Genomic DNA, 24,959 nt, shown 5'->3' on the forward strand with positions numbered 1-24,959 from the left:
GCCCCTGTCACCCCCCCCCCCCCCCCCCCGTGCTGACACCTCTGAGTCGGCTTCCTTTGGCCCCGATTCCCTCTGAGGGAGCCTGCGCCCTGTAGGCGGCCAACTACAAACATGCAGTGACAATTCAAATCAAGTCTAGTTCACTGGGTCTGGCTGTGACTCAGGACACTGAGCGCCAGGCGGAAAAAAAAGATGCATACGCAAGCCGTGACAGACAGAAAGAGAGGGAGAGAGACGAGGCAGTTTTATGGGTGTTTCACCAGGTGCGTGTTTTAGCTCAGCACTTAAGTTCAGAGCGATTTGGACTGGAACAGCGCCAGGTCCATTTGCAAGTCAGAGAGAGAGCGAGAGAGAGAGAGAGAGAGAGAGCCTGTCGGCTAAGTATCCACAGGCACCCAGCTGCAGCAGAGGGTCTGTCGAGAGTATTGTTATGCAAGCAGGAAGAAGGGAGCAGTCCCACTTTGATCTAGGCATCGGGCGGAGGCTGGGATGCTCCGCTCCTCCGTGCTGTTTGAGCTGGAGGCTGCTGTTTGCTGTCCATTCTGGGAATCAGCATGAGGGACAGAGCAGCGCGCTGTACTCTGCAGAGTGAGATCATGAGAGGGACGGACTGATGGACACCTGCTCCTCACTCACTTCAGTGCACTTGTGAACGCGCCACTAACTTTGATTAACCTCATTTTTGTAGGTAAGTTTGAATTCCTGGTTGAATACTGAGAGACTATATTAAATACTATATGTGACTAGTGAGAATCATGCAGCTGCACGGTTTAAATTCTAATTCAAAGGACTTTAAATCATTTCATTGATCTGAACTTTCCATTCCCTCTAATGACCTTGTTGGCAAAAAAAAATTCAAAAATTCAGATAAACAAGTGTAGTACTACAAATTGCATTATACTGTTGTGAAGGACCTTTAACAATCATAACCACCCTGTGGTTGACTGAGATATTTGTATCATGTGTGTGATGCAGTGAGAGAGACAGAGAGGCCAGAGGGAAGCAGGACACAGTCAGTCTGCTGAACTAATTCCTGCAAAGACTTTGCGGTCCCGTGCCCGACTTTTATTGTACTGCCGGTGACCGGGAGTCATGAGCCCAGTAATTAACTGGGGTGTACTGCTGACTCATAGCAGTGTGTGTGCGTGTGTGTGTGTGTGTGTGTGTGTGTGTGCTACTGGCTACCACTGCATCAGGCTCATAATTCACACTACTCATCTCAATGAGATACAGTAGACTGTTTGATCAAAGAGTGGATCAACATGAGCGGTTATTTGTCAATAAACTAAAATACCTGCTTCACCAAAATATGACTTTTTTTATACTTTGGGGGAAAATAAACACATTAAAGCTGCCTGCAATCAGCACTATTTTATATTAACTATATATTATATTAATTTAGGTTCACATCACTAAATGTAATGTGTGTTCTCATAGTGATGAACCCACAGAGAATTGTAACCTGAATCTGCAGCTCCTCTCAGTGCTTTAGGGTCTTTCAGCTTGCTGTTTTGGTTTTCAAGCCTGCGACTGTTGCCGTTCATTTTAACCAATCACTTTAGCTTTCTTTTCAAACACAGCAGGCAGCTTTTTTTTTTTAAAGAAAAGAAACTCTTAAAAAAGCATTGTACACTACTTGCCAAGCACCAATTGGCAGACAGATAAAGTCGGTGACCAGCTGGTGAACATAGTTGAGCATTTGAGCAGCCAAAGAGACGGATATTTCATTCCCAGGTTGGTGGAGACCAAAACAGAGCTAAAAGTAGTGTGCATATTGGATTTAATTTCATTGGGTAACCAGAAACGCAACTCCAAATAAATGCTTATGTTGCTTAATTTGTAAATCAGCAGTTGTTTGCCAACATAGAGATAATATATTTAAACAATGTTTTCAGCCCCCAAGTGGCCAAAAGAATCAACTCGAGAGGAAAGTTGAAAGGATCGCTGGAGTCAATCAGCCTCTGGGAATCATGAATATCTGTTAAATAATCCAGTCCATCTAGAGGATATTCCTCAGGACATTTAACATGGATAATAAGTAAAAATATAATCTGACAATGTATTCAGCTTCAGGCACGTGACAGTTTTCAATACCCTGTGCTTCTCTACAACACATTCTGGTTGGTACCATAATGTATTTAAGTTCCATACAGCCCTTGCACTCACAAATGCACAAAATACAGACCATAACATAATTCAATTCTAGATAGGGAGTCCATGCATGGCTCTGGGAATACCACTAATGGCGGGTGATGTCATTGCCAATAAAGCAGATCTGTTGTGTGTGCAACTTGCTGCACTTTTTAACTTAACTTACTTCAATGTCACTCTGGATTACAGTAAGACAGCAGAAATAATGTCTTGTGGTAAGACGACAACTATTATGGTGGTGATAAAATGCTGCTGAGGGCATCATTTTCTCTCTTGTCCGCTGCCTGCACCATTTCCAAGAGCTTTTCAGAAGCTGTGCATATATACGTAAAGCAGATGCTTTGTAGCTTCCTTCTCATCAGAGAAGTACCACTGAGAGCTTTGTGGTTACGTCGAACGACTGCGCAATAAATCCGTAGCTGATTTTAAAATACACATATCATCAAAATAATTATAATGATTATAATATTGCAGCGCATGCACGCACAGGGATGTTATGATGGGATGTTCTCCAATGCCGGAGAGCATCATGTTCAAAGGGCGATTTTTGTTCCCTTGTAAATGCCACGTCTCAGTGTGTCCTGAATCCAACTGTCTCTTTGTGTTTGTTTGTGTGTGTGTGTGTGTGTGTGTGTGTGTGTGTGTGGTTTGTCTGATTTGGAAAGTCTTGTCCACAGACCCGCTCCAGTGGCAGACATGTTCCACCTTGGCTAACCCAAAATGACAGCCTCGGAAAACCTGATACATATTTTATGTGTTCCTCATACAGCTGTTATACAATATTTGAATGTTCAGAAAAAAGATTTGTCGGATTAGATACAAAGATGCAACGCAAGATGAAGGTGACTCCTTGTTTGGTTGTGCAGAGGTGCAGAAGTCTTGGTTTAATCTTTTTGTTTTGATGTTTTGAGTCTGTGATGGCTGCCAGAGGCGAGGATGTCAAACATGAACGGTTTTGGGCAAAAATGTCCGGTCAGGGGTTATCTTTTTACACTATGGTTTCATTCTGGTGCAGTTGTCCATCAGAAAACACATTTTAGTTGCTAATGAAGTGCAGTTTAAGGTGTTTGTCTTGTTATCTTAAAAAAAAATGAATTTGATAATTTAATGCATGTTTTGATCTGTGGCTTAAAATGTATAATGATTCATACTTGCGTTTGCTTGAAGTGTAGTCAGATACAATACATTATATAACTTGAATTGTAGAAACCTACTTAAGTGTTCTTTAGTCTTCAGGTTACAATTATTGTCACTTTAAACATCTTGACAGCTGTTGAGTGACACGTTGCAGACACTGCACCTCCCTGGAGAACTGACATTTCAGACTTCAGCCCCCCCCCCTCGGGATCTGAAGCTGAGGTTGAACCACACACTGATGGAAGGACACAGGAGGCTCTTGGTGATAACACTGTTTAGATGAACTTGGAGACAATGGCTGTATGCAAATCCTTCAATATGCGGCGGCCATATTGGAGCTTCTCTGCTGTTGTGTCTGTTTCATGTGAAATGTGTACATGCAAGGTTGTGCTTCTGTAGTTTAGTTCATGATGCCAACGCCTATGACTTATCTTAGTTTTGCCTCTAGTGGAAAAGTCCATCAGAAAATTGATTTGATGTGAATGCTGGTGTTGCACAGCTGTGCATTCACATCCACAGAGCTTGACTATAGTTTGTGAGTTAGCAATTAACAAAACAGATAGGAATGATGGCCAAAACTGAAAACAGACCCAGGTTGTAAAAAAAAACAAAAAACTCAAATGTTTTCCTCAATGTAAATCTCAGATCAGGTTTAACTTCTGTTAAACTAAGGAAAGAAAAACAATTTGTTTATAGCCTACCATTGTACTTATCTATTTATTTTTACTTATTCAGGCCACTTGTTCAATTTTATGAATCCCTTTTGAAATTGGGTGAAGGTAGAAGAACAGTAGGCAGTTCATTTACAAAACTTATTTCATCAAAATGGCAGATCAAAGTCATTTCCAAATTGTTCAATTATAGTGAGCCGTGAAGAGTTGGATTTCATCAAATCATCAGGAAGGTTTTATAAGTACAACACACCATGTTGGATTGTCCCTGATCCAGTTTCCTTTAAGACACGTTTTGTGTTCATTTCACTTTAAATAACTGCTGACTTTAAACCAGTGATTCTCAACTGGTGGGTCGCGACCCACCCGTTTTCAGTGGGTTGCAGAACTTTGCCTGAAAAAAAAAAAATCTTGTCCTTTATTTTGAAGGGGATTTTTTATGCAGCGGAGTTATTCACACTCCTTAACAGTGTTTGGCGTTAATGCCTTATAATGCTAATAGACACCCACCATTTCACAGAAGAACACTCACAAAGTTTGTTTTCATGCTAAGTGAGCAAAACGCAAGTACGACACCGACTACATGAGATATGGATTTTCTTACATTGAGGACAAAAGACGACAAAAACCTCAGTGTGTTTTGTGCAGCGAGGTTCTGGCACAAGAAAGCATGAAGCCGTCAAAACTGAAGCGACATTTGTTGATCAATCCACAGCAGATAAACTGAAAACTATACCTCTGTCAAATGACACTATAAGTAGGTGAATTGAAGACATGTCGGATGACATCAAACAACAGACCACAGCTCGATATAAGGCAAGTGATCATTTTGCATTACAAATGGAGAATCTACAGACATAACAAATAAAGCAGTTTTACTTGTTTACGTGGAAATGTGTAGGACGGGGACTGACGGGAACAATTTCTCTGCACAAGAGAGCTCCCTCCTACTACGACTGTAGAGGATATCTTCAGCTCAGGTTCAAACTGCACCATCTTTTCATGAAATACATTTGAGAAGTTGAAAATTTGGGTCGTGGCTTGTCATTAAGGGGTGATGGTGGGTCCCGCAGCCAGACCAGTTGAGAACCACTGCTTTAAACCACTCAACTAGGGATCCTGTGTTTCCTAAAAGGAAGTCTGATGTAGATAATACAGACAGATGGAGAGGGTCAGCATTTCAGTTGGTCTGTTTTGGTTCGGCAGTGTTACAGACTGAGCTCAGTGGTGCCACTGAGAGCCATATGCACACAGGTTTTCACTCCAACCATTTAAACTGTTTTCACTAATTAATTCCCCCCCTTCTGGCTTAAGGTGTGTTAATAGTGCAATGAATGGAAACCTGCATACATGTCTACTCTGTGTGTTGTTGTGCTATAGCAGCCGACATGCAATACTGTTCTCTGTCTTTTGCCCAAAGTGCTTGATGGGAAATGAAAATGCATGTGTTGATGCCTCTGCTGGCTCTTGAGGCGAGCTGCCGGGCTTTCAGAAACGAGAAGAGCAGATGCTCTATGTGTCATAAAAACTGCGGCTTTGACTGTGACAACTGAAGGAAGGACTCCTGTCATTCTGATTCTGACATTGTAGAAAATGTGTGTTTTGTACACATAGATGTAGAGGTCTTTCGGGTTATAAAGTACCATCTTTGCTTTTGGATGAAAACATGCCAAACATCAATTTTAACTTTTAAATACTGCGTGGAAAATTCATGTTTTATGAGACACATTTAAAATATTCTGAATAAAAAAAACATTTCCATCCTAAAAAATAATGACTAGGATTTCACAGCAGTATGGTTGTGAATTGGCAAGAATCTGGCGTTACAATAGGTATCATAAAACAGGGGTTACGATTCAACATATTGAATATATTTGTAAGTCTAATTTGAAGGAAAAATGTCATAAAGAACACATCACCATATGAATGATATCTGTAAAAAACTTTTTTCATGCAATCAGAAAAGTATAGGATTTACATGTGCATTTATCCCAGTCAATGTAACATCCAACATCATAGCACTACTTTGAGAGGACACATACACTTTGCCAATGAAATATTTGACTGAGTCTGTCTTTGTGTGTAAACTATTATTAATAATCCACACAGTGTTTTTGAGATCAATACAGTATCACAAAACTTAATAACCAAATACTTGATTTTTACGATATTTTTTACACCCCTAATCAGCAGGGTATACATCTCATCATTAACATACCAGCCAAAAGTATGGTCTAAAAATCTATAAGAAGTATATTATTGGCAGTTTGATTCATATTTATAAGGGCAATATTCTTATAAACAAACAACATAAATCCATGTGCTGTAAAGCAAGGGAATACATCCAGTGATATGAGGCTAGATCCATCATTTTCTGAACTTGCCAGACTGATCTAGCTGTTCTATTATTTGCCTTTACCCACTTAGTCATTATATCCACATCACTGATGATTATTTATTAGAAATATCATTGTGTAAACACTTTGTAAAAGCACTAATGTTTAACCCTATATTGTTGAAATACAGATATCTAGGCATTTGGTGAAATGTAATGAACTATTAGATTTTCTTGGTATAGCCCAGCCCTAATGTGCCATTTTCTGTTGTTTTTTTTGTAATAAATACACAAACAATTTAGGTACTACATTTTAGGGTTATCTGGCTGATGATGTCTGAGACTTTGAAAACTCAAATATCAAAGAAGTTATTGTAAGGCTTTCCTGACAAAACCTGCCAATTTGCGCTAAACTAATTATGATTCACCTGAGAATTTGTAAATTTACTTCTAGAAATAAACTCCTCATTCACACATTATTTATGTTGTTTCAATTTAACCCATAGGTCACCATTCATATGCTTTCAATAAGATCTATACACAGAGAAACAGAAAGCGGCACATTTTTACTTACTGCAGGCTTTTCTTGGAGGCCTCGAGGATGAAAGTGAAGAATCGTGTTTTATTTGCTTATGCATGAACTGGATCACTTGTACTATTTTAGGTGCTGTTGCTGCAGAGTTTGGAGAGGTTTCAAGTGTATTTCCATCGCACTTCTCTTACCTGTCCTAATGACCCAGTTCGCAGAACTGATGGTCCGCCGCAGACAACTGCCCACACTTTGACTCATCACAGCGCTGCAGTATGCTGTGAAGGCCGCCTTCCTGTTCTTACATGAGCTTCAGTTCACTTCAGAGAACTGTGTCGGTTGCATAACGGGCAGCATAACTGCAGAGGCAGGTTGTTTCACTGTGCATAAGGGATCTCACAATACAACATCCTGTGCTGCTTACAATCCCTTTTTCTGATTCTTCTGCGGAAATGTGTCTACTTTTGTTAAATAAATAATTTATGTCAGAGCAGCAATGTAACCTGGAATATCAAATGTGGAAGGCCTCATTGACCCTGTTCAGCTTTAAGGCTTGCAGACACCACTAGTTTAAAAGGCTTCTACTAAGTTTAAATTGGAATCCAGCTCCTCTAGGCTTCTCTTTTTAAAAGAGAGTCAGGTCACTGCATGATTGAATCAGTCCGTGCATTAGCTTGAAGCAACAAAAGCTATCAAAGCAACCATACTGAACGCAAAGATTCACGTAACTTATTTATTCATTTTATGTTGGCACTAAAAAACATGTAGTGATGACACTTTAAACATAGAATGCTTATTATTTGTGCCTGAAGCCTGTACTTCACCGTGTGTTTGTTTGTATCAAAACCTGGTGCCACCAGACCACAGGTGGTTCATTGCACTTTATTTTGTCTCGGCTGATCAGGTGTGAAATGGCTCGTAAAAGCATGTTAGAATGAAAACCAGCAGGGGTCCAAGTCCAGAAGATTGAAAACTGCAAAGGGAGGAATGAACAAGGTTCATTGCTGTGTTACTGTTCTGTATTGGCTTTAAAGCGTGATACACCCCACAAATAACCTGACCCGCCAGATGGTTTGTTCCACAGAAAAAAAAAATCGTTTTTGGAAACTGTTCGGAAAAGGGCAGAAACTTTAAAAATCAGGTCGTAGGTTATGAACCATCTGTCAATCAAACTCTCATCGAAGTCGGGAGAAGAGCGAAAACATCTTTCCCGTTGAGAAAAGCCTTCAGTGCCGTTCTTTGCTCTTCTTTGAATGGAGAAATACTCTCCAATTGTGATATGACTACACTAACTTCTTCTGGGGCTGCCATTGTTTTTTTGAACAAGCAGTCGCCTCTCTGTGTTGTCTAACTCACACCTAAGCCACGCCCGGAGCTGCTAGCTCCTCACAGGATGCTGATTGGCCCATCGCTCTGGCTTAACGGACACAAATGCATTACTGGAAAACCATTAAACCACAAAGTTAATAATTAATTATTAATATATGCTATTTGTAATGGTGCCTAACTTTTTCTCCTCTGAATGTGAATGTTTTATTTCACAGAAGAGTATTAATTTTTTATGATGTTAATGGAGGTCTTTTATTTTAGGATCAGTGGCCCACAGTCACAATAAAACACTGCGGGTCACACTTATATTAAAGAGACAATGATAAAATGAAATGTGTAAGGCCAATTACAACTGCATCTATAGTTACGTCATGATGATAACTTACATGCCAATATTGACTCATGGTCATAGCACTGCCTAGTGGCAACAGGAAGTTGACTAAACATTGTTAAAGAACAGAAAAACGTCAGAGTCTTAAGAAAGAGTCAACTAAAAGGCTTTTTCATAGGGAGACATTTTCAAGACATTGTGACATGACACGCAGGAGAAAAACCACAGGTGTAAATGTAAAAAAATGAATAATGGCTGAATTCCATTTAGTTGCTGTCACTGTATTGGGTTTTGTTTAGTTGGTTTCCTGTTTTATTTTGAATTTCCCTGCCTCTTGTGTCTTGTGTTCACTTCCTGCCTTTGTGTGTTTTCCCACCTGTGTGATTGTCTGCGCCGCCCCTGATTGAATCCTCCTGTGTCTAATCACCTGCACCTCCCCTTGTATTTAAACCCTGTGTGTCACCTGTTTCAGTGTTGATTTGTCTGTTGCTCTTCTCTGCCGTGTTCCTTGTTAAGTAGTTTTGTTTTCTTGGACTTTTTGTTACACATTTTTTGACTCCCCAGCTCTGCAAGTTTTCTTTTGAACATTTTCTTAATAATTAAAGTCACTGTTATTCATCCCTCTGTTTCCCTGTCTCTCTGCATTTGGGTCCATCCCTTGCTACCATTTTTGCCTTAAACCCTGTCAGTTGCATTAGGTCCAGGGTCCTTTTACTGTGCATGCTGGCTCACTGTCACACTGTCATGTCTCGAGGCATCTTTGATGTTGTTCGTAACACCTTTTCTTACTACGGCGACAGATTTTTCACATCGGAGATAAATCACCTGCTGTTACATCAGTAAATGCGGTGTATCAGCAATGTTCAATAACCTGATCCAATATGGACTTTGTCTGTTTGCTTGGATTATCTCTAATCTTTAGTGTTTTCAAACACAGCTGCCGGAAGATGAAACATTATTGAGGGTGTCGATGATGTCATGGCATTACTGACCATGGTTAATCATGTAAAGTGACTTATAAGGGATAAAACCCTGTAATGGGCCAACAGATTAACAAGCCCGCCTAAATTCCCACTCTAATCTCGTGTGCCACAAAAAGTACAGTGGGCTTTAATGGAAAAGACAATATGCCGGTATTTAATGGTTTTATAGTAATCTTGATGTTCAGCAAAAACAAATGAGTGAGGTGATACTTGTAGGCGATGACAAGACAGAAAAAAACACAGTTGAAGCACACTGCAGGGGAATGCTGCTGCAGAGAGCTGTAATGGTATTACAGCGTGTTCTGGACGAGGAGGGAGACTATTATCGATGTTGGAGAGACAATACGATTAGGAAAGAAAATGATCCTATCACAGGAAATGCACCCTTAAAACAAAACAGTTTAAAGCACATTGATGCTTTGAGCTTACATCAGCGCACTAACATGCTAGCAATGACAATGCTAACATGTTGATGTTTAGCAGGTTTAATGTTTACCATGTTCACCATCTTAGTTTAGCATGTTAGCATTCAATCATTAATTAGCACTAAACACAAAATACAGTTTTTTTTTGTTCTGCAGGTGATTGGTCATAAACTAAAGTATTGATGAAGCTGGAGGAAAAGTCAGGGATCACCAAATTATTACATTTCATCCAGAGGGCAACAGGAATGGTTGTCCCAATTTTAAATGTAATTCATCCAATAGTTGTTGAGCTATTTTACTCTGAACCAAAAATATTAACCCGACGGTGGTACAATAAGAAAAGTCAGTAGGCTCCGTCCTCAGGGGACCATGAATGTGTGTGTAAAATCTCATTACATAGCTGTTTAGATATTTCTGTCTGGACCAAAGTGATGGGCTGGCCGAATGACATTGCCATACCTTGAACTACACCACTAAAAATGTCTTAATTAATGTCAAATGTCTTTAATGAGCAAACGAATAGAAAGAATAATCTAATACTATTCTGGCTCCATTTTGTTCAAATTCCCATCGTCATTTACTAGATTGACTGAAAATAGTACATTGACTATATTCTATTTAAACAGATATAATAAATAAAAACACTATATATGAAAGGTATATGATATACCATACTATATGATATGGCTTTAACTTTCCAGCTATTTTGTTGTCAAAGTATCCCAAATAACTGAAAAACTGTGGTGCTGGAGGGAAAACAATAAGACAAAGTGTAGCTTTCAGCCGTCGCAAACAAAAGAAACACAAAGTCTGGCCTAGTGTCACCTAACAGTTTGCCTCCAGCCAAAATATAAGAAGAGCCATGCTTTACTTCTGTCCACTTCTATGTTCATCTGCACATGTGAATGTGTCCTTGTGTGCACATGTGTGTAAGTTGAGCTCAGTTCATGTTTGCCCCCAACTGATTTCCTCCGACACAGTTAGGACACAGGAAGCAGTGACAATCAGGAATCTGGGACTTGATGCTGCTATATATAAAAATTAGATCAGGCCTAGTAGATAGTGTGACAGTTGGAAAAATTGAATTATGTCGATAATGATGCACTCGTTCAACTCTATTATCTGTCGGTGCTCAGCTGGAATGGAGAGAAACTGGACCCCGGAGAGACTGAAACAGCAGGGCCAAACTCAGCTCTGTAGAGTATCTGCAAGTGAATGGAAGCATTTACGATTTCATAAGGTGACGCCCCACAAGATGACATTTGGCACAAATCAAAACAATAATTGCAGAAGCCCTTAACGATCCACTGAGTGATGATGGCCCTCAGATTTGGTCAACTCCATTTGAAGTAATTTATCTTCCAAAATTCGACTCTTCTGCTGTCTTATGAGTGTATTATCCGACTCTTGGAGGCTTCACCAGAGTAAAGTGATTCCTCTCTGACATGTTTTTGGTCAGCATGAGTATCTTTAGTCTGGCCCTCGGGCTGATTATAGGTTTGGAGGACTGGGGCAGTTTTAGCTCCTTGCGCTGTCTCCTGGATGGATGCTTTGATGATGGCCTGTTGAAAGGCTGGCATGTTAAAACAAGAAGCTCAAAGTCGCATTCAAACATGAGCCCTGGGGGGAAAACTAAGTATACTGTCACCAGAGAAAGTTTGAAATATGAGAAAATAGCTGAAACGTGTGTGTGTGTGTGTGTGTGTGTGTGTGTGTGTGTGTGTGTGTGTGTGTGTGTGTGTGTGTGTGTGTGAAAGTGACAGTAAAAAAGAATGTAGGAGAGGTGTGAAGACTTGGAGCTTCCCTTCAGCGCTCTCACTGGCTTGTTGTCGTCTAGCATCGATTTGCCCCCGTTCACTTTAAAGCAGCACGTGGGTCTAAATTATATTACTGTAAACTGCATCATACCGTTAAGTGTAGCTCGTCTCTGTGGAGAGAATGTTAGTCTGCACCACGGCGTACTGTTGTCTTCTTAATGTCTCCGCGCAGAGCATTGACTAATGCCGGACATTTATTTACTCAGGTAAGACGAAACATCCGGCCTCATTCAGCCCTGACAGTTTAGATTCACAGAACATGCAGTTTTGATGCAATCCAGTGTTGCAGCCGAGACTGCAACGCTGGTATTGTTTTCATCTTGGGAGTCTGTGTGCATGTGTGTCATCATGGCGAAATGTGATCCTGGAGACATGAAACAGAGGCAGTTTTGAGTACTTTAACAGGTGTTTATGTCTGTGGACAGATTTTGTCAATGTGATAGCGTCACAACAGTGCAAAAGGCAGTCCCACAACTTTACAGGAGTGTAGTTAAGACCATAATGAAAGCAGAGTTGGAAGACAGTAAATGGACATACATTTGCAGAGAGTCTTTCTAGTCTTCCAGCAACTCAAAGCGCTGTACACTACATGTCAACATTCATCCATCTGATGGCAGAGGCTGCCGAGGTGCCACCTTGCCCACCAGACCTGCTCTTCCTGCTGAGACCCTTAAAAGATAGGTGTGGTCCGAGCAAGGGCGCCAGAAGTAGAGGGGGAGGGGGGGTAGGAAGTGGGGAAGCGCCATTGGCCGCCCCTTAGTGCCCCTGGCCTGATTTGGTGTCGCAGCTGGTGTGATCCCCACAAGATCGTCTCTAGTTTAAGGGTATCGTCAGTAATTTCATATGATTGTGTAATAACTGTCTGTGAAATTTTTATTTTGCAAAATTCTGTTTGTGCACTGTTATATGCATTTGATTTAATTATTTAAATGTATGCTCCTGTGAGTCTGCATGTGTGAAAAATAGCAGATCAACTTTTTATACGAGAAAACTTATGTAACTTATCGATAAATCCACTAATCATATCAGACCTGACATTTAATTCCGACTTTGGTTGTAAGTGTTTCTAGGTCCGACCCGGTACAATTGCCCTCGTGACTGTTGCTTAAAAGTGACTCGGATGTTTTTTCAGACACAAGAACGTCAAATTTCCAGTAGATGTCTGAAAGGGGTTGTAGAGACATAGAAAAACAATATACTGTGCAGCCAAGTACTTCTAAAGTAGCAATAATATAAAAAGTCAAGACAGTGTAAAGAATTTTAAAAGTGTATGGAGGAGTAAATCTTAAATAATCACTGGTAGGTGTTGTTGAGATGTTTCATAATGCTGAATATGCATTCAGGGGAAAAGAGGTATTTCTTAGCCAGCGACTGAGCGGCTTCTTTTAGACATGGTTACTAATACTTAGATTATAGTCATCTGTTATCAGTTAGCATTAGATGGTCGGATGAGGTCATTGTGCTGATGAAGCCCCTACCTTTATGTCTTTGGAGGAGGGGTGGTGTCTGCAGGCCCGCGGTGGGGACAGCCAGTGTTGGCACGGCCTGAAAGGAGTCGTTGTCCTGCTGCATGCGCCAAGTGGTGTCAGCCCGCCACTGGCTTTCACAGCACGCTTCACAGTGGAGGTCGTGGCTAGAGGACCAGGAATACATTAGGAAAAGCTGTTCAAACATATGGCGTCTTTTTGAGATGCTTTGATTGATTTTGTGTTGCACTGTTTTATTATTAATCTTATTTTAAAAACTGAATAATTGTATAATAATAATGGTTTCTTTTAATCCTCATTTAACCTTTTTTTTCCCCCTTAAGCTGTTTCCCTTCCTCACTTAAGAGTGCACCTCAACCGCATTGACGGTAGAGTTTTATTCACTTTCTTGATCTCAGTGTTTCTGCCAGATGATAAATCTGAAGTGGTGACTGGTTCTCAGACATTTTGGTCACTTTGATGTTCTTTCCCAGTCGCTTACATCCCCATTTAGTCAGACAGTACCTCTGTGGTTAGAAACCTCCTCTCTGTGAGGCAGACGTCCTGGAATGCACAGCTGTTTTACAGTATTTTCTACAGTTTAAAGATAAAATGATAGCTTGTTATCCATCATGAGCTTCACAGCGAAGGATACATGTCCACAGCCTCCCACCATATAGAAAACCTGCACACCACAATCTTCATTCATCCACCACATATACAGTGTTTTACTTTTTGACTCACGCATTAAGTTTCGAACCCTTGTCATTTTGTAACAACTGTTACATATAACACACATAACATGTTAAATATAAAAAAATCGATCTATCTAAGTAAAATTGATCTATCTAAGTAGGGTAAATGTAATGTTTTGGACTTGGCAGTAGCTCTTAAATCCACTTGTATTGAAGAAGTTGCTTGAAGAGGCAACTACCTGTTTCTGATTCTTTGAGTAAAACATGTTTCTGTCATTGTGTCGTCATTTAAAATATGTTGCACAAACAATACTATGAATCTTAATTGTACTTGTGTTGTGTTTGTAAAACTGTGATAATGCAATTTCTCTGAAGCTGCCTTCTATTATAGTGATATGTCAAATTTGGAGCATAGCTTTTGTTCTATAGATTTTCTCTCTTTCCTCGCCAGGCCTCCGCCCAGTGACTGTCACCAACCATGAGCGGTGGAGTGAACGTCAAAGTCATGTCTCAGAGTCAGAGCGACGCAGGTGTCAGCTCGAGTCTGCCTCTACCTCGAAGCATGATGCCTCTCTCCAAGGTGGATCCTAAACAACAATATGGCGGCCCCCCCAATCCCACGGGGCAGTATCAACATGCGGCCAAACGACAGCCTTCCTACTCTTCGTCTTCTGTGTCCTCGGGTCCTGCAGAGCTGCTGAGAGGTACAGCTTTAAAGAACCACCTGTTGCAGCAACAAGCTGGCACGTATTCTCATAGAAGCCCAGCAGCTACAGAGCGAACTGATGGAACCTGCTCGGCGTACAGCAGCCCTCGGATCCGAAAGAGGGAAGTCCGACGCTCTAAAGACACACTGGACCTCCGGGCCAGCACGCTGACCCAGACGGCTTTGCGGGACCTCCAGTTGAGACGAACCACCAACAAAAACTGGACCTTCGGAAAATATCGTCTGAAGAGCGTGGACAACGCAGCTGAGGGTGACGCCTTGTGCCGGCTCTCTGCTAATGTCCAGTTAGGACACGGAAGAGGACGTCTCTTTTATACTAAAGGTGCAAATGGGAATGAGATACCGGCGGTGTCTTCAGCTGGAATGGGCAATGTCCAAAAAGAGGTGAGGAATATCTCCTACCAGCACATGGGAGCTTCAGAAAGAGGCGTGTCCAGCAGCAAGTCAAAGTCTTCCCATCACACTTTCAACATGCCACGCAGAGGGAGTGAGCCAGGAAAAGTCAACATGGCTGCTGTTGCTCCCTTTAGGTTCAGGTGAGGGCAGTGTTTCACCCATTTAAGATGAGAAGATAAGCAGCATTGCAGAGTTTATTTTTAGGACACTTCGAATATGATGCAGCCGTAGGGCATCTCATGTTGTCTCTTAGAAATCGTCATCTTTGATTAAGAAAAGAGTATTTTCCACTTTTAGTTGCACTTCATCAAAATTGAATCTGTGTTTTGCATTTTACTTTCTTTTCCTGTAGGTTTCAGGTCCATGAAGACACAGATCCCGCCCTCGATGATCTCAGTGACTGTTCCTCTGACTCCATGGAGGTCTGCTGTGACGAGCTAGGTGAGTCTCTTTCAATCTCCTCCCACTGATGTTTCCATCCTGGGAATGCAGACACACATGATGCTCTAAACCAGTGGTTCCTAACCTGGGCGTCCCGACTAATTCGAAAGGGTAGCAAGATGATGGAATGGATTTTTAAGAAAAACACATGTTCCTGTGTTTTTGTAAATCTTTGGTCTTTTCTCATGAAATACCAAAAAATTTTCTTCTTCAGTCCTCTCATTATTCAAATGAACGGCAACAACCCCGGTTGTTTGCACCAGATTACCCATCTCTATTTCTCCTTGTTTCATGTCCCGTTGACTATCCCAATAAGGCATAAGATCCCCCCCAAAAATACACAATAGATGTAACTTCAGCTCAGACATATGCAGCATGTGAAAAGAGGTTGCAAGCCAAAAATGTTGGGAACCACTGCAATAAACCAACAAAAACAAACTCTGATGCTCAATAATAAAAACAGGATGATATCTGATATCATCCAGGATTTTATAAAGAGCAGGCTGTCCATAAAGTTTAATCACTTTATTGACTTACAATTGAATTCAGGCTCTGTTTTTATGACGTACTAGTCAGAACAAGTTTACTTAAATCTTGCACAAAGCAAACTTTTTCACTCAGTTCACAGCATTCAACCACTTTTATTGTGTAAAACTGTTTTTCCAAATGTGTAATGTGGCATCCTGTAACACCCAAGCTTTAATATGGCTGAATGTTGACACTGGACTCTGTTCAGCATGGCAGTTGTTCTCACCAGGGCTGCTGCCAACTCTTCATGCCGTATGTACCACCTGTTATGTGCATCAGGATTTCCTGAACTGCTTCATTTCTTTCTTTATGTGCATGTGGGAAAACAGATTCTTGGCAGAGATCACATCTCTCAAATCACACAGCACTGCTAATGCGGCACTGTTTCCTCAGTGTTTTTTTTTGTCTCTGGTGAGCCATCCTGATTATATTTACGTCATTTCTGTTCGTGCTGTGTTAAACATTAAAAGTTAAGTGTTTTGTTCTGATGCCATGTTGCTTAGAGACTGACATACAAACATGGCGTGCGTAAACAAACACACACACTATATTTGCTTGGTCAATATTTCATTATTTTAAGGAACTGGGAATACCTTGCTGATTGAAGGCAATTCACCATCAGCATATACAACCACAACTATTCAATCAATTAGTTCCAGTTAGAGAGAGATTACATAACTAAAGATCTACTCTAAATAAGTGATATTGATTTAAGTAAGCAGACGCTATTGACTCAGGGGTAACAGCTGTGACCACAAGACAGAATTAATACTTAAACATGTTTGTTGTTTGAGTTCACATCAAGAGATTTGTAGATATGTTTCATGTTCAAATTTGTCCAAACCAAATAAATGAAATACACCTGTCAAACACTAATGTTTATCTGTTCAAATAATCAAACAAAAGAGTTAAAATAAAACTCTACATGGTATGCTCCTGGTCATGCTAGCAGCTCTGTAAGGCTGTACTTGGAAACAGCAGTGCTTTACGCTAACTGCTAACTGCTAACTGCTAATCATCTTAGCTTAGCGTGTTAGCGTGCTAAGATTTGATGATCTTGACTTGATGATGATGCCTGATGAAAAAGTTAAGTGATCACCAAAGTTATTACAATTCAGACCATGAATGTGCATTTTTATGGCAATTCCTCCAATAGTTATTGAGACATTTAAACCAAAACCACAAATGTCAACCACATGGTGGGGCCAGAGGCTATTTCAGGGGATCATACAAATCATTTGGATTCATCCTCTGGGGACCATGAACGGATCGAAATGGTGGATTGTTGGAAAGACCCTTCTTTAGAGCCGCCAGTATGGCTAAAAGGGTAATATTAAAAACAAATTAGTGTGTAATACCATGGTCTCTAGGTGAATACTCTACTCTGATTGGCTGCAGGGTGTCCATTAATTCATATAAAAGGACACTTAAGTATTTACAGTGAAACCGTCTGTTCTAAATGAATGCGCTGGCTACATTAAATGAGAAAAATTAATCTGAATCTCTCATATTTATCAATGACGTCAGTCCTTCAAAGCCTCATCCTTTGAACACTACAGGGTGGCAACACAAGCTGCAAAAAGTAAGTTACACTGCCCCTGTGAACTACTGATAATTAGTATCACATAAGTGATCGTCTCACATCCCATTTGCTATAGAACTAGCCAGCTAAGGCTGCAAACGACAGAACACTTTTCTTGGTGACAATGATTTGGCTGGCTAGCTAGCTTGTCTTATTGTAAAACATACCGTCTTAAGTAAGTTTTATTTTCCGTTTGTCAACCGTACGCAATGGTATACACTTTTGAATCTTGCTAGCATAACATTGGCTTTCCAGCTCGTAGCTGAGCACAAACGTTCTGTGAGCTGAGCGGATTAGAAATATCTCCCATTGCCAGGTTGTGTCTAAAGTTTGCCCTATTTACTCGAGCAGTGAACAACATTCACATTACAAAAGAGCCTTATGGGATGGTCATGATTGTTCAAACCCAGACTTGTGGGTTGGGAAAAACTTTACATTTTGATTGTAAAATGCATGGAAATATGAATTTCCATGCATGTCTTAATTTTATTTCTTTGGCAAGTGACCATGGTTTAAGCGGAATAATGATCTTCGAGGTGTTCATAATTAGGACTTCATGGACTCCACGGAGGCAGCAGAAGCAAGGACATGGCCTTCTCGTCGTCCATTTATTTCTGATAATGGACCCTCTTTGGGCATTATTCCAGCAGCATTATGTTCAAAACCTAAATTACTTGGCTGCATCACTTTACAAGTCATTGTGGCTAAAATGTCTGATATATTTGTCGCTCCTGATCACCCAACATGCAGACTTTTGAGAAATGACCTCATGTAATTGCACCAGGGCTATTATAAACCTCTCTATCTGTGTTCTTAATTACCATAATGACTTAGAGGGGTGAGAGCCTCTAGCCAGCCTCCTCAGGGAGACGAGACAAGAGACTGAGCGGTCCTCAGCTGAGGGTGGACAGATGCAGGACTGGGAGATCGAGTGAGTGGTTTGATGGGAGGATCAGCTTTCACCTCCTGTCTGGGAGTTCCTCTTGTCCCCGCTGGACGGACACGAGGGACGCTTAAATTCAGTTTTTTACCATTGAGCAGAGAGATGTGTCTTTGTAAGCTGTCGTCCAGCTTCAACTACAAGTTAGCTGGAAGATGAAAAATACGGTTGTTCTAATGACGGTTCCATTCAGTAGGAAACATCTGTAGAAACTAGGGCTCTGTTAGGATCTCTGGTGAGAAATCTTACTTTAAAATGACTAAAGTTTCACAGAAGGGAGGATTCACCTCTCGTACGAAACAGCCAATTAATCACTCAAATGTTTAAACAAGATGGTTTTACCATGCGCAGCACAAACTCTCATAACTGTTCAGGTCAGTCTTCATCCCTTAGGCTGCTCGCATTCCTGAAACACAATGATTCTATTAGATCTCTATCGATGGGCTTTTGTATAGCAATAATTACCACATGACTTCGACATCATCCACAAATACAATCTTCACACATGCCTTTAACACCATGCTTCGGCCTACATTGATGTTCTCTGCGGTTTTCCCCTTTGAGCACATGTGGAGGTTCTTGAATCTGTTGCTTTATAGCAGCTGAGCATTCCCAAAATGATCACATGTGCTGTCCAGGGAAATATATAATAGACAGCTGTGTAACTGTGCTGTCATACCGTGCACACACAATAAACACACACACACATACACACATAATTACTCAGCTGGCCAGTTGGAGAGTTGGAATCAGACCCAGATGTGAAAGAGACCAAATGAAAGATGCAGCTCCACCCTTTCCCTCTCTTTAGACGTGGTGGCAATTTGAGAGTTTCTTCATTGTTATCTACATAAGTTGCCGGGACATTTTACTCAAAACCAGCGAATGTCAGCCTTGCGGTGGTGCTAGAGGAAGTCATTAGCATTCATGCTCTGGGGACAATGAATATGTGTACCGAATTTTATTGTGGCAATCCATCCATTAGTTGTGGAGACATTTTAACTCAAAATTTGTATTCGTGAGTTGTTGCCATCACAAGAGCAACTAAAATCCAGGGGTCGTATTCACAAACATAATTATCTTAGAGAGCTCCTAACTTAGCCTAAAGGTTTCTAGCAAGGAGTCAGAACTTAGGAGTGATTTAGGAGACTTCTCAGAGCAAGGAGGGAGCATACACTTTCATCCTAATGAGGAGGTGTGGTTGACCCCGATGTAGTTATGATGCATTCTTTTAAAACTGTGTGATTGGGAGATCCAAAATAATATGCATATGGTAATAGACAAAAAAATTATACTGATCTAAACATTATTTAATGTAATGAACATCTATGTTGAATTAAGGGCTGACCGTGGCTAAGTGGAGAGCAGGGCTGCCTTTCAATCAGAGGGTCGTTGGTTTGATCCCCGGCTTCAGCTCCGCTAGTCTCATGTCAATGTGTCCTTGAGCAAGACACTTAACCCCGAAATCACTCCCGTAGCTGTGCCTATGGTGTATAGCTACAGAATTGTAAGTCGCTTTGCATATAAGCGTCTGCTAAATGACTGTAATGTAAACGGTGGCCTACATGTGCCTCTTCACATGCGGATAGTTATATTTATTTGCTTCTGTTTATTTACCACGCTTGTCATTTAAGTTCATGATCCATCTGATATTAATTGGGGGAATATGGTTCAGCGGTCAGCTTTTCTGTCTGCAAACTTGCATGGATGTCCCAGGAAAACATCAAACAGTTGCAGTAAATATGGCATTTTGGAATTGATTATGAATCATCAAGAAACCCCATTCCACAAAATAACTAAGCTATTCAATGCATCATGGGAGTAAGTTCACAGTCTGCTGTTCTGGAGTCAGCAGGGTAGCCTTGGAGCTCGTGATGAGGAGGAACAAGACACGCCATTGTTTCCAGAAACTAATTGCCAGATCCAACCACCTCACTGGTCCATGAGCCACCCCAGGTGCCCTGAAACCCAAATAAAAATTAAAAAAAGCATTAGAGTGTGGTGTAAACTCATTGTGAAAGTCAGAGCGGGACCCTCTGGGCATTGTCGCTAACAGGTCAATCATATCCAGTGGATCAGCACCATCTAGCATGCTTGTAATCAGCCATGCTGCGTTGTGGAAAAGAGCAACTCATTCACCTAATAGGAACAGAAAACAAAATATATTCATCAGTGTGGGATTCGGATTATTTAAAGAAGACATTGTATTTGATGAGCACATAACAACATGGGGGTTGTATCACAGTAGTTTATGGAGAAGGTTCATGTTTTTTTGGCGGCTGTGTTTGAGCAGAGTGCCGAGGGCTGCTGCAGATGACATGTGGCCGATGAGAGAGGGTGGTTTCTATGGAGCAGCGCTGCATGTGACTGCTGCACAGCCTCCTTGAGCCTCCTGAGAGACGGCCGTAGGGAATATCTTAAAATTATGATTGCACTCATATGTTAGCAAAAGAAAAGAAAAACATGGCTGAAAATTATGGCGACTGGATTTTCAATTAAACAAAACCCTGTGTGTGTGTGTGTGTGTGTGTGTGTGTGTGTGTGTGTGTGTGTGTGTGTGTGTGTGTGTGTGTGTGTGTGTGTGTCTTACACTGTCTTGAAGATATTTCCAAAGTGTGGTTTTGGGTGTGTTTCTTGCTTGCACTGGCACATCTTGTTGCTCGCTCAGTCTGCTGAAGTGAAGTCACTCATTTGGCCTGATACACTTTTTGGATTTTAAGCCAAGTTTTCTCTTTTTTATTTTTTATTTCAAGCTTTGGAAAAAAAAACGACATACATTTTTTGTTTTGTTTTCAATAACGCTATATGTACATTAACCTTTAACATCCATGTCATCATTGTGAAGAATACAGTTGTCCATTTATAGTGTATAGCACTGCTGATTCTTACCATATGATTTATCCATCTGTTAATCTGGAATTGATACCGTAAGGAAGCTCAGACAGGATCAAGAGATAATCTGGATGCTCCAGTTGTTTTATGTGGGATTTTGACAGTGATGATAATTTCTGCCATGGCCTGGAATTACAAATCTGAATGTGCATCCATTCACATTAACGACACGTCCACTAACATCACAAATCATGCATCATCTTGAATGTATTGAACAGGGAGCACTGTAGGTGATGGAGGGGGAGGGGAAGAACAAAGGAATCAGAGGAGATGGGGGGAAAACATGGTGCGTTAGAGGAGAATGGCGCCTGGTTTTTAAATACACAGATGATCATTTCTCATCGCTCGCTTGCATTTCGCATATTCTGCTCAGACACAGCAAAGCATCTTTTAAACGAAGGAAAAACGAGGGAAGGAGGAGGCATGATGGGAGGGAGGGAAGTGGGAGGCGAGGCAGAGGCAGCAGAGAGCAGGGGGAGGAGGGAGCATTGATGCGCCTGCTGCCGCTGTCATTCCGCTGCTGCGCGGCTCAGCGGCAGGAGGGTGTGCTGAAAGGAGGAGGGTGGAAAAAATCGGAGGAAAGGAGGACGGGAGGGAAGGAGAGAAAGGGAGTGCCTGGGCAGCACTGCAACAGCTGCAACTGCAGCAGCCTGTAAGGAGGAAAAAGAGGGAGAGAAGGAGACGGAGGGAAGAAAGAGAAGGCTGCAGGATCGCCTTAGAGGAAGCATTTTTATGTATGTTTTTGCACAAGGAAAAGGGTTTGATACGGAAGCCGGTTTTCTCCCTCGCTGATGCTTTTCTACATGGTCTCATGCAGGAGGCATACTTGGAAATAGTGTGAAAGGCAGAGAAGGAGACTTGAAGATGGAAAGGACGGATAGCACAAAGGCATACGGCCAAGCAGATGGCAAAGGAGTTGGTATGGCAGCCAAGAGGGCAAAGTCTGGAGTCCCCCAGAGCACACAGAGGGGTGAACTGAAGGTTTACCGGGCGGGTAGCTCTGAGGGCAGGCTACCAGTGTCCTCCAATCTCCGCAAGCAGAGGTCCATGACAAACCTGGCTGTACTCACTGATGCCGAGAAGAAGTTGCACCTTTATGAGCCCAAGTGGTGTGATGACATGGCTAAGCCCGGAGCAGGGCAGACCAAGATGGGCAAGCCAAAGACAGCAGGGGTGGGCAGCAGTGCCGGAGGGGGTGCCCCTCTTTCTCGAAACCTATCCAAATCGGAACACTCGCTGTTCCAGGGCAAGCCCAAGCCCTTCAGCCCCCTGGCTGCTCCATCTGCTCTGAGCAAGCAGAGCCGCATACCTCGTGCACCTTACGCTGAGGTGAAGCCCCTGAGCAAGGCGCCCGAGGATGGGAAGTCGGATGACGAGATCCTCTCCAGCAAGGCGAAGGCCAATGCTAAGAAGCAGGGAGCCGGAGCCGGAGGGGAGTCCGGTTCCAAGGGCCAAGGGGAGGAAGGGGGAGACAAGCCCTTCCTGAAGGTGGACCCAGAACTGGTGGTGACGGTGCTGGGCGACCTGGAGCAGCTGCTCTTCAGTCAGATGTTGGGTGAGTACAGCAGAGCGGTCTTGATACCTGTACCACCCCAGGGCCCCGACAGTATGTGCGGCGGCCATGTGCTACAAACCAAACGCCCCGCTTGTAAGATCTCTCAGCGCTTCTCGGCAGCACGCCCCCTTCGATACAGCCGCCACACGGCACCTGCTTGCTCCTGCAGACCCTCATCATCCTAGAGCGGATTTAACGCAGTTCGACGACAAAGAAGATATCCTTGTTGTGCTTGCAGAGCATGCTCCTCTTTATATTATTTCATTGAATGCTGCATCAATTTGGTTTCCTATCAACCATTTAGCTTTACGTAAAAATGCCAAAGCTATAGTGATGCTCTATTGTTCTTATTCCTCCAGCATGTCGTTTAGGTGTCTGAGGCCGTTGATGATGTGAAACATGCTTGCTTTCTATCATAGCGTTGCCGGCTGAATGCATGAAAAAAGCCTGAGGGGGTTTGGGGATTATTACCAGCGAACTGATTTCCTTTGCTCTGGTTTGCTGCAACATGTGCCGATGCACTCCAGGGTTCATCCACTCCTCCATGTACGCTTCCCATAAAAAGAGAGATGGGGAAAGAAGGCATGCCGTATTGAATTCATTTTAGGCACACAGACACATATTTAGCCTCCTCGCAGCTCCATTCATCTGTAGAGCGCTGACAGATGGTTAACGCGGCGGTACAAATGGCAGAGAAAATGGCTTTCTCTCTGGAGGTGTAGGTCAGGTTTATCGGCAAAGCTGGATGAATAATAAGGCTATTGATCACATGATGGTGATTCTGATGACTTCCATCATATTTTCTTTGTATACCAAAGCATGCCTCCTTGTTACATTACATGAACATTACAGTCTTTAATGGATAAAACTGCATTTTCTTATCTCAATGTTTTGGTTTCTGATGACACTTTTGATAGCAGCTGTTCTAATTTAAAGAACAGGAAGATTAGAGCATGAGAGCTTTGTGTTAATTCGTATTCCTAAAATCCTATCATTGACAAATCTGGTTCAAGCGTGTCATACACCAACAAGCATCGCATGTACTATTCAATTATTTGTCATTCCATTGCTCCAGTATCTGCAGCAGAGCATGTTCTCAGTTACATCTTAATGAACACATCTGTTCATTGGTGATTTAATCCGTTATTCATGCCTCATTAGCCCATATGGACGTCTATCACTCATGTTAGTCACACTTAGAGTCAACTACCAACTGTAAACAACAACAAGAATAGCAGCATCAGTGGTGTTTGGGTGTGAAACCACAACCAACATTTCTAAAAGCTCTGCAGAATCCGGCACCACACCCACGTCTGCTTTATTAACCTAACTCCTCAATGTTACACTTTGACCTCTATGATCTTTCAAGAGCAATTCAAATTCATTATTCCTCAAAAAGGGGAACTTATTACCGAAATTAATTATTTATCATCATTTAAGATGATAATCCAATGCGCGCCTTTGACAAGTGCTTTTGTGCTCATGAAAGGAAAACCAGCCGCCATAATGGAAAGAACACGGTGATGCAAAAGCGGGAAACAGTCACAAATGGTGATTATTGACTTAAATTGATCAGCAAGATTAGAGAAAATTATATTTAATGATATATTAATGTGCTGCATTCATGGCAACATTTGCAGGGCACTCTTTTCTGCATAGTGGACTGGAACTTTTTTCCTTGTTCTGACGGCATGTGGGCAGCCTTGCTGTAAATAGATCTATTTATTCATAGTCTGCTATACATTTGAAGCCACCTTAATAAAGTGCTCTGTTTCTGCAGCATATCTCATTATAAGATGGCTGAAAGGATGCTATGTATGACCATAGAGGGTCTCTTTGTTTACCAACATGACATCAAGAACTTAGTCAACAGGCTCATCTATTGAGCTCGTTATCTAAGTTTGTGCGCCATGGCTTGTCATACAGTAGTGGAACATCGTCTTCATCACAAGACGAGCCTGCAGATAATACGGCATATTAAAATACTTGCATTCAGATCAAGTGGAGCTTTCATGCTTTTATTTTGTGG

General features: G+C 41.8%; 1 protein-coding gene across 1 annotated transcript in view; it reads left to right on the forward strand.

Moving 5' to 3' along the window:
* The first annotated feature begins 635 nt into the window (after positions 1-635).
* LOC137873985 (neuron navigator 1-like) overlaps positions 636-24,959 on the forward strand; it is a 68,889-nt gene continuing 44,565 nt past the window's right edge. Inside the window, exons 1-4 of the mRNA XM_068712526.1 lie at positions 636-688; positions 14,321-15,132; positions 15,345-15,433; positions 22,193-22,930. Of these exons, the coding sequence (XP_068568627.1) occupies positions 14,348-15,132; positions 15,345-15,433; positions 22,193-22,930 (1,612 nt within the window). The 5' untranslated portion in view covers positions 636-688; positions 14,321-14,347. The remainder of the gene's footprint in view (positions 689-14,320; positions 15,133-15,344; positions 15,434-22,192; positions 22,931-24,959) is intronic.

This window comes from Cebidichthys violaceus, unplaced genomic scaffold, assembly GCF_023349555.1.
Source record: "Cebidichthys violaceus isolate CVI_PGR_0920_01 unplaced genomic scaffold, fCebVio1.0.p SCAF_17, whole genome shotgun sequence".
Lineage (NCBI taxonomy): Eukaryota > Metazoa > Chordata > Actinopteri > Perciformes > Stichaeidae > Cebidichthys > Cebidichthys violaceus.